Source organism: Chanodichthys erythropterus, chromosome 5 (genome assembly GCF_024489055.1).
Source record: "Chanodichthys erythropterus isolate Z2021 chromosome 5, ASM2448905v1, whole genome shotgun sequence".
Lineage (NCBI taxonomy): Eukaryota > Metazoa > Chordata > Actinopteri > Cypriniformes > Xenocyprididae > Chanodichthys > Chanodichthys erythropterus.
Window position 1 is genome coordinate 4,852,970 of NC_090225.1, and position 10,938 is coordinate 4,863,907.

The following is a 10,938-nucleotide window of genomic DNA, read 5'->3' on the forward strand; positions in this document are numbered from 1 at the left end:
AAATGTATTTCTTTTATTTTGTTAGTGAGGAAAAATCTTTGTTGCACGAACCATATATTTTTCCAATTTAAATTATCAAAAAAGTTGTTTCAATATGAGACTGCAGGGGGGGCAGAGACACTGTTCTCAAGGAATAAAGTTCTTTTTTTGTAGTTTCTACCTTTTTTTGTTTTTTCCAGTGAAACATATTTCACCAATAGGCGTGTTAACAGGTTCAGGAAAGGGAACTGTTTCTACAGATAGAGTATAATTTTTGAAAAGCATGCATATGCCAGATGAAGTAGCATCCATAACAGCTGCAATCTCTTTAGGAGTTACATGTATATTATATTGTCAAAGAAATTCAGTGAGAAGACAAGTTGAGGGAAAATATTCTAAATGGAGGCGGGATTTTTGAGGAAGCAATCAAGCCAATTTATTTTAATTGTATTATTCAATGAGTTAAAGTCAATAAAGTTTAAACCACCCTTATTGTGAGAATTTAATATTACTGATTTCTTTAAATAATGGGGCTTGTTTTTCCATAAAAATTTAGATAAGTTTCCATCAATTACTTTACATTTGGGGTTATTAACGTACAATGATTGAGTGGCATAAGTAAGGCGAAACAAGCTAACTTCTGCTTTTCAAAGAAAGGTCTCTCAGCAATTTAACCTTTTTTTATTTATTTTTTATTTGCAGAGCATAAGGTTATCTCATTGTAAAACATTTTCAGTTGGTTAAACTTAGAAATGAAAGTTCACCTGCTGCCTTAAAAATGTGAGTTAACTCAACTTGAAGATAACCTTTGTTTCAACTCAAAAATAGTCAAGACAAGTCATTGCTTTAAGTTAAAAATTAAACTTAAAGTAATGCGTTGTCTTGACTATTTGTGAGTTGAAACAAAGGTTATCTTCAAGTTGAGTTAACTTATGTTTAGTTGAGTTAACTTACATTTTTAAGGCAGCAGGTGAACTTTCATTTCTAAGTTTAACCGGCTGAAAATGTTTTAGTTATACCCAAATATGTAAAACAATTGACTGCAATACCATCCCAGGTGAAAAAAAGTACATTTCTATAATATAGTTAAAGTGCTCTATTTTCATGCACTAATTTTGTACTTAATATACTAAAATTTCTTCTTTAGTACTTCTTAAGATCATCTTAAGAACATCTCAACTGTGCTATTTTGAGATGGCATGAAATATGAACTAAAATGTGCTTTTAATATACTACTTCTGTATTTAAAAAATATATTTAGCTACCACTTGTAGTACACTATGGGTTCAAATGTTGGTATCTAAATAAATTTTTTTAAATACAGAGATAGTATATTGTGCTTGAAAAAAGAAATTCATGTATCAAACGCTTTATAATAGTCTAAAAATATAAATAAAGCTTTCTTTTTGAAATGTGAATCTATCATATCTATTAAACATATTTTGTTAGGCAAAAATCCTGACTGTTTCATCAATAATTGAGTTTAACACACATTTTAGTCTCTCGCGATACTTTCCAGTTATACACCGATCAGTCTGTCTCTCCAACAAGCCTTGTGTGTATTTTATTAGGAAAATACCATATACATAAGAAGAAGTGGGCTCAATGTAAACCAAATTTTTCACATTTTATAAATGACTTTAAATTATATGTAAATCTTTTGGAACAAACCAAAAACCACTGAAAATATGTAATGCTCTGAAAGCACTGAAATTTATGTAATATTTCCTTCTTTTTTTTTTCTCCTTTTTTCCCTGCAGCTAATGTTAATATGATAATGTGAGTATAAATACCTCTTGTTCTTGTGGCAAAAAAATAAATAAATAAAATAAATAAAAAAAATAAATATAATAAGGAAGGGTTGGAACTAGACAGTCTTTTGACCGTGAAAATTTCTTGTTTTTGAAACTGGAATAAGTGTAAAGAATTTCTTTTGTAATGTAACAAGACAAAGTAAAAATTTAGAAATAAATAAGCCTTGTGTGTCTCTGTGTGTGTGTGTGTGTGTGTGTGTGTGTGTGCGCGCGTGTTTGCTGCCCTCTAGTGCTGAATCTCGGTCTGTCTGTGAATATTATGTCAACACCTGTGCTTGAATTCATCCAAGTTTCTCAAACAGTGTTGGGTCGCTGCAGTCTGAAAGACTCGACCATTCAAAGACGTTTTCCAGCTCATATTAAGGTGAATTTTTAGATTAATAAACAGACCAATAAAAAGTCAGTTCACAAATCATGTCCATTTAAATGTTTAATTATAAAGGCTAAATCTTAATTTAACCAGTATATCATTTAAGTACATTTGATCGTCTCTCTCACACACTCTCACACACACACACTCACACAAAACGCTATGAACTGAAAATCAATTAATTCTATTTGTTTCCCTGAATTACCAAACAGGTATAAAGATTATTAAGAGCAAAAGAAACTATAAATAATAATAAGGAATATGCTAATATTGTTGTGAATCTCATGAAACCATGTCCAGGTCTAACTTCACCCCAAAATCAACAGAAATGAAACAAACAAACATTAAGTTATATAATTAGTTGCAATATGACAAAAAAAGCACATTTTACTGGAAATTGAACTGTAATGTCTCTAGATTTATAATAATTCAATTTTACTGTAATACAAATGATTATTTGTTTCATTTAAATAAGCACTACGTATACTTCACAATTTATTAACATTTTCCAGTCATGAGAATTTGGCTCGATTGTCGTTAAGCATAACAAACCTTTTTATTTTGGGCTGAAATATGAGCTGGACGTGTCGAGTGAGATTCACTCATTCACCCCGTTGAATTTGTGCAAAACAATAAATAAGCAGCTGATTAATTGAGTTGATGATGCAGCAGAAGTTTCTGTCAGGCACTGTGTTGAACAGCATGTTGTGTTTCACGTCTCAAACCAAGAAAAATCACCACAAATCATCAGGAGTCTTAAAGAAGGCCTTAAAGGGCAGCGAGGCACAGACGTGCGGAGGAATTAAACACGGTCTTTTATGTTCGGCAGAATATCGCGGGACTGTTTCTCAGAACCAGCTGGGATTCAGACTGAGACTAAAACAGACTCAGACTAAAATCTGCTGCGCTTCTGCAGAAACAGCGCTACAGCTTTAAAACTTGGTGCTTTCTTTGTATTTTTCTGGTTCGTTCTGGCTGTCTTTCTCCCTCAGCAGGGCGGTTCCACCGTGCAGCATGTCAACAGCCACGTCCCTGGAGGGCGAGGAGGGGTTTCCATTACACACAGACACTGAGGACGCGCCACCAGGACAACAGGAGAGCTTCATGCAGGCGGGAGACACACAGGGGGCGCTGCAGCGGCCGGCGTCCTGCTCGCCCTCGCCGCGCTCCAGCTGAACCGTGACGCTGTGAACCCCGGCCCGGTGGAACACCTGCAGGATCTGTGCATGAAGACCGGATGTTCCCGCCGCCCAACATTGATCGTGCAGGTCAGGAGACACTCTGACATGCAACGACGCCACGTTCCGTCCTTTAGCCAGTTCCCACACGTGAGCCTCGTGCACGCTCAACACGCCGGGGAGTTTACAGACGCTCTCCACTGGGACACAGACAGAAAAACAAGTCACACGCATTAAAAGCGGAAAACAAACAGCAGCTTTTCCTTTAGAGTCAGCATGAATCAAAATTGGCTTTTCTTATGTTTTTAAAGAGTACTGCAGTTTTTATTCTAAATGAATTATGTGTAGGTTTTAAATCTTTTTTCCTGGTAATCTTGAATGAGAATAACTTCCCCTCCCTCTTGCAGCGACATCTCTTCTCTGATGACAAGGGCGGGGCAACCTGTCACTCACATGAGATCCACCAATAGCAAACCACAACCATCCAAAGAATTCCTCACAGACAAAATCAAGCCCCGCCCTACATTTGTTCTTGTTCAAGAAGCTGTTTTAGAGAAGAATAGAGAAGAAAATTTAGCGCAACTTCCCTTTCATGATGACTGAGAGATCCTTCAGTGTTGCCAAAAATCTGAAATTTTACACTGTTGCCACGGATTCATGTCCGCGGGTTGAAGCGACCCTAAAAAGCATGATATTTAGCACCTGGAATGCAAATTTTACCAGGGGAACCCCGTCAAAAATGCAGATTTTACCCCCTGGAATGCGCTTTTTTACGAGGGAACCCCTCTTAAATGCAATTGGGCTAGTTTTGAGTAGCAATTGGGAGTTTTTTTTGTGAACTTGGCAATCCTGACTTCCTTCAACCCTAAAGGCTAGGGCTGCACGATATATCGCATGCGATTCTCACGCGCATTTCGTCAGTAAAGCCGGTTCCCTGATTACCGCTAAATCTCCATCACCTGCTTTCAAATGAAGCGGCATTTAATAGACAGAGCCGTAGATCACTGACAAGCTACGCAATATCGCGTTCATTATCGAAGACGATTCATCTGCGATATGAACATGATATTGCGTGGCTCATCAGTGATCTACGGCTCTGTCTATTAAATGCCGCTCCATTTGAAAGCAGGTGATGGAGATTTAGCGGTAATCAGGGAACCGGCTTTACTGACGAAATGCGCGTGACAATCGCATGCGATATATTGTGCAGCTCCACTAAAGGCTGTTCACACATTCACACACCAAGAACAATAATTTTAACAATAAACCTTTTTAAATAATTCTAAAAATAAGAGTTCACAGCACAACTATGCAATAATGACACTTCCAACTGATGAATGGTAAAAACCCTGACAGCCAATCAGAATCCACCCTGCTTTAGCGAGCTTAGGAATTTAAAGGTGCAATGTATACATTTTAGCGGCATCTAGCGGTGAGGTTGCGAATTGCAACCAACGGCTCAGTCCACTGCTCACCCCTCCCTTTTGAAGCACATAGAAAAGCTACAGTGACTGACACTGGACAAAGATGTCGTCGTCTGAGACTGCAAAGAGTAGCCAGTCAAGCAAATGCGCTCTGTAGAGCAGTTTGTCCATTTAGGGCTACTGTAGAAACATGGTGGCGCAAAACGGCGTCTTAACATGTAAGGGGACCTGTGGTGTATGTAGATAGGCAATAAAAAGGCAATAAAAACAAAAAGATTCATTATGTATACACCACTGAAAACATAGTTATGTATATTATATTGCATTTCTGTCAATAGATCCTCCTAAATATTACCAAGTCCCTTTAAGACAAGTCCTTTCACTCGGCGGCCATCTTTGAAGCGCCTGCAAGTGCAGCTCCTATCTCTTTGAATGGGGAAACATCACATTCTCCAAAGCTGTTTGCCAAACTTTCAATTGAATTTCATTTTTGAAATCACCAATGAAATCTGACAACTGTCTTTAAAAAATCAATCAAACTAATGCGCATGTGCAGTTTCTATAGGAACCGGAGCTTCTAACGCCTGCCGCAGTGACGCGATGACTTTACCAATCAGCGATTGGCTCTTATTTAGTAGGCGGTACTTATTCCATCATATTGCGCGTTGCACTTTCTCCCATTCAAAACAATCCGAGTGATGCGTCTTGTGTTATTCTATAGTCTTTGATGTTACACACTGGACGTTTAAAACGGCAGATGACAAAACAGCAGCGCTTATAATAAACAGAACGATGTCGTCCGCTAATATAGTTATCATTCTTGGTGTGATATAAAACACAGTGCAATGCAATTTACACAACACCTCGGCTGAAACTCACCCGTGAAATGTTTAATATACACTCTTAAAAATAAAGGTTCCTTATTGGCATTGGTGGTTCCATGAAGAACATTTAACATCACTAAAGGTTCTCTATAGTGGAAAGAGGTTCTCACAGGGTTCTTCACAGTGAGAAAACATGGTTCTAAAAGGCTAATTGGGGAACCAGAACTGGCATTGCTGTGAAAACCCCCTTTTTAACCTTTATTTTTGAGTTTGTTGCTCGAGAAGCGTAAAGCTGAACTCACGGACGGCGCTCAGCGGCAGGTCGACGGGACTCATCTGCAGCAGGATTCCGGCTGTTTCTTTGACCAGCGGGACGGCAGATGACATGATGATGGCCACCATGACGAGCGTCAGACTGGGGTCCACGTAACACTGCCAGTTACACGGGCTCTCGGGGGCCAGCGGCCACACGTAAAACAGAGCCGACGCCACCACCACCACCACCGAACCCAGAGCGTCATTCAACACATGGAGCAGAACGCCTGCGGAGAGCGGACAACAAACCCATGACACGAAATTCACACGCAAAAAAACATTAAAATGACATGTAACTCACCTCTGATGTTCAGCGGAGGACCTTCTTTCTCAGCCTTCTCTTCCTGGAGGCCTGTGGACGGACAATGTACAAGTGTGGAGTGCAGTACTGAAGATCCATGACAAGCATGTTTGTCTCTGAGGGTCAAACATCACAGCTAGACGACCAACAAAGTTATGGATTAGGGCCCATTCACACAGAACGCGTTTTTGCATTGAATGTGCAGCTTTTACAGTGTTTTTCTCTGTAAACATGCGCTGGTTAGACGGACGCGAATGACCGCTGCGCTCACGCGTAACGCGCGTTTAAAGAAGTTAAACTTTTAAACAACGCGTCTCTAGACCTTCGTTCCACTCTCTTTTGTTACAACAAAAACGCGTTCTGTGTGAATGGCCTCTTTCATGGCAGACGCGACACACCACAGCAGATTATTAGTTCAAAGTACAAGCAAACAGTCAACACTGTACTAATAATTCATCTTCTAAACAATTGTCATCAAACACACATCATGCGTGCCGCATAATATGAAGTGTTGCGATAATCAGCACCTGCTTCTTCCTCCGCCGCGTCCTCCTCATCCTTGCGCGGCACCGACGCATCCTTCTGCCGCTTCGCGCACAGACAGCTGTAGTCCTGGAAGATCAGCAGACCCACCACGTTCACCGCCAGACCCAGCGAGCCCACGATCAGCACCAGCGGCGGGTCGTCGATGGCCTGCGGCTGCGCGAGCCTCTTCAGCGACTCCATGGAGACTGAGAAGCAGAGCGCGGCCAGGAACACGGCGTTGGCCAGCGCGCCCACAACCTCCGCGCGGCCCATCCCGTACGTGAAGCGCCCCGACCCCGCGCGCCGCGCCACCCGCGCCGCCGTCAGCCCGACGCACAGCGACAAGATGTCCGAAAGCATGTTGAAGGAGTCGGACACCAGCGCGATGGAGTTGCCCATGTACCCCGCCACGATCTCCGCCACGAAGAAGATGACGGTGATGACGAGCATCAAAATCAGGCGGCATGTTTTCCCGCTGTAGCGCCCCATGATCGCCCTGTGTTCAGCTCGGAGGTGATGAGGAGGGCGAAGGTGTGTGTTTATGTGTGAGTTGCAGGTGCGATCGTCTCACTGCTCATCACCTGTCTCACGTTGCCGACCATGAGTTGGCACTTTTCCACGCTCTGATGATTCAGCCGGACGATTCCCCTCAGAAACACTGCGCGCGTCTGAAGTGTTGCGCTGGATTCTTGTCATTGTCACCTTTGGACACTCATCTAGCTGGTTTTTTTTCTGCTTACAGTCACTCTTTTAAGGGGTAGTTAGTTATTTCCATGCAGGTCAACGGGGTTATTGTTCTACGTGCTCAGCATTATACTACACACTGTAAAACCAGTCATATATTAAATCATATGAGATTACATGAGCTGGATAAGAGTCTGCTGATCAGGTATATGATCATAAAACTTAGTTTCTAATTAGCTAATTAATCTTATACTTGTCAAGTCTTTTTTCTCGTGTCCTCAAACAACTGGAAATAAAGCTTCTTCTTTGGCATCGGTGGTTCCATGAAGAATCTTTCCATTGCACAAAAGGTTCTTTAAAGTGGAAAAAGGTTCTTCAGATTATTAACGTGTTCTAAACACTAATAGAAACATGGTTCTTTTAAGAAATGATCACTGAAAGGTTCTTTATAGTGAAATATGGTTCTTTAGATTTCTAAAAGTTCAAAAAAATATGCTGGGTTAAAAACAACCCAAGTTGGGTTAAATATGGACAAACCCAGCGGTTGGGTTAAATGTTTGCTGGGCAGTTTTATTTAACTCAACTATTGTCTCAGTAATTAACCCAAAATAAGTTGTAAATTAAAAATCAGACACATAATTATCAACAATAATAATCAAAAGGTGAACATTTATTAATAAGCCATTTAATAAATGTTTATTGTTTAATTATTATTCATCAAACTTAATAAATGTTCATTTATTAAACATATTAATAAATGACAATTTACAACATACTTTGGGTTCATTTTAAACCAGCCGTACAATAATTTTTAAACAATAGTTGAGTGAAATAAAACTTCAAACATTTAACCCAACCGCTTAAAGGTGCTAAAGAGGATGTTTTATTTTATACATTTTTGCAATATTACTTGAAACTGTCTTTACTAACTGATAAAAGACTATTTATTAGGTGCACTGAAAGTAATAATATTAATATACATCATCTGTGCACGAGGTAGGGCCTTAAAAACATCAGCCAATCGTTTACGCAATCATCGCGTAAACGATTGGCCCTCTGGCTTGTCAATCACTGCCGTGACGTTCCTTGTGAGAGACGAGCACGGCTGCGCGCTCCAGTAACTTTCCACACTCCACAGGCACCGCATGCAATGTTTTTGTCAGGAGACAGGAGTAACAACTGCAGATTATGAGTTACCTGCGGTGAGTCCGACATAATGAATAAAAAAAACACGACACAGCGAATGCCGGTGGTAAACACTCGTGTTCCAATACTAGTGCACGAGTTTTGGGAGGCGTTCCTTTGAAATGAGCTGTGAAGGAGGGGGGCTGTTCTCACGCATGCGCTCATTTCAAAAACTCACTAACAGTCTTTCGATTCTCAGTCGACGAAAAAATCCTCTCTATCATCTTTAAAACAACCCAATTTGGGTTGTTTTTAACCCAGCATTTTAGTGTTCTTCACATTAAGAAAAAAATAGTTCTTTTAATAAAGGTTGAAAAGGGTGTTTCCTACAGAAGAATCATTTTTGGTTCCCCAAAGACACTTTCAGTGATCAATTCTTAAAAGAACCATTATTTTCTTCATTTGAATTATCTAAAGAACCTTTTTCCACTATAGTGTGATGGAAAGATTCCAAAGGTTCTTCATGGAACCATCGATGCCTTTATTTTTAAGAGTGCCACTGAAAGGTTCTTTGGGGAACCAAAAATGATTCTTCTGTAGGAAACACCCTTTTCAACCTTTCTTGCTTCTTCTATGGCATCACTGTGACTACCTCCTTTATTTGTACAGTTTACTAATGTGTTTTTCTGTTGGGCTTCATGTGATTTGTTTGGTGTCTCTGTGGTCTGGAAATTCAAAACCCAGAGGAAGATCCATCACGGTTTGCCTCTGAGTGCAGGAGATGCTTTACAGCCGCAGAATCAGTGTCTGTCCTGCACTAGTCTCTAAACAAGAGATGCATGTTCTGCTCATCCTCAGAAATGAGGTTTTGTTCCGGCGTACGTGCGCAGGGCTTGAATGACCGTGGATGTAAGATGACACCTTTCTTTCAGCTCTAGTTAATGCACACACAGAAGATGATCCAGTGTAAACCTGCCGGTCTGTGATGCTCTCCAATGTTTGGATGAAGTCAAGCACGTTCTCATTTCTGCAGAACAACACTGAGCTTTACTGCCATCTGCTGGAGATCAAACCCACACAGACAGACTGAGGGTGCGTCTCAATCAGCTCCCAAGATCAGTAGTCAGGTCGTTTTCATGATTTACTGATTCACGACCTAGGGAGCTGATTGAGACGCAGGGTGAGACTCATTCTCTGCTCCCAGCTTCAGCTTTAGGAAATTATTTATTCCTCAAGACCAGTATTGGGGGTAACACATTACAAGTAACTTGAGTTACGTAATCAGATTACTTTTCTAGTAATCTGTGACTAGGAAAGTAATGCATTACATTTTCAATTTACAAAAAATTTATTGACTGACAGTTCTTCTGTCTCCATGTTGACAGAAATAAAGCAGAGGTGTTGTGTGCACTGTATGAACATGATGGTCATTGTAGTTCTAGACTAAATGTGAACATGCATTCACTCATCTCACTTGCACAAAAACATTCAGTATTCCTCAAAATGAATAAAAAACTGTGAAATGCAATCTCAGAATTTTGTGCAAACTTGTAATAATTAACTATATTAAATTACACAAATATACTTTATGTATTTAATCTCACTTTATTATCCAACGTCTTTGCTGCTGACATTTAATGATCTGGTTCAACCATAGTTATCTAATCTAATTAGATTTAGAAATAAGAGTGAACTTCCTCCTTCTGTATCCTATTCTTCCAATAGGGGCTGGCTGAAGCCTGAGGGGGCAAGTGGAGCTCCACTCAAGGGCGGAAATACGTCACCTCCACTAGCGGAGCTAGATACAGCTATGGCCGCTGGGCATATGCACATCAATATTGCGTCTTTTAATTACTGTATTTGCATTATTGTAAAGGTAGGTTTAGGTTTGGGGTAGGTGTAGATGTTAGTAAAACACAAGTGGAGGTGACGCATTTCCTGTTCGAGAGTGGAGCTCCACTCGCCCATGGTCTGCAGCCAGACCCTTCCCTATTCTTCTTCAATCCAGAATGGCAGCACAGCTGAAAGGTTTGTTTGAGCTGCGTCCATTACTGTACAGGAGTAAATATGCATTTCCATCAGCCTGAGGCTTATTTTACATTTTGGTGTGAAAGGGCCTCAACATATGCCAAAAATAAAACTTTTTTGTTGTTATTAAAAAACAAACGAGCAAACCCACCCCAGGTGAGGAAAAAGTAACGCAAAAGTAAAGTAACATTACTTTTCATAAAAAGTAATTCAATTAGTTACTTTTTTTAGGGAGTGACAATATTGTAATGCATTACTTTTAAAAGTAACTTTCCCCAACACTGCTCAAGACAGACATCACATATAACAATATGAATCTCATGCCAAACAACTGAAATTAGAAATACCACACGTTGCAAACATCATGAACA

At 40.1% G+C, this 10,938-nt stretch overlaps 1 protein-coding gene across 1 annotated transcript; it reads right to left on the reverse strand.

Annotated features, from left to right (window-relative positions):
* Positions 1–987: 987 nt before the first annotated feature.
* slc30a10 (solute carrier family 30 member 10) lies at positions 988–7,989 on the reverse strand. Its single transcript, XM_067385726.1, has 4 exons — positions 6,733–7,989; positions 6,206–6,256; positions 5,892–6,131; positions 988–3,541 (listed from the first exon to the last, which is right to left on the reverse strand). The coding sequence occupies exons 1-4, from the start codon at positions 7,217–7,219 to the stop codon at positions 3,096–3,098; spliced, it is 1,224 nt and encodes a 407-aa protein (XP_067241827.1). The 5' UTR covers positions 7,220–7,989; the 3' UTR covers positions 988–3,095.
* Positions 7,990–10,938: the final 2,949 nt, after the last annotated feature.

Coding starts and splice junctions, on each gene's coding strand:
- slc30a10 (XM_067385726.1), bottom strand. CDS start 7,219: ATGGGGCGCTACAGCGGGAAAACATGCCGCCTGATTTTGATGCTCGTC. Junction 6,257..6,732: donor CGCGGCGGAGGAAGAAGCAG/GTGCTGATTATC, acceptor GTCCGTCCACAG/GCCTCCAGGAAGAGAAGGCT. Junction 6,132..6,205: donor TCCTCCGCTGAACATCAGAG/GTGAGTTACATG, acceptor CGCTCTCCGCAG/GCGTTCTGCTCCATGTGTTG.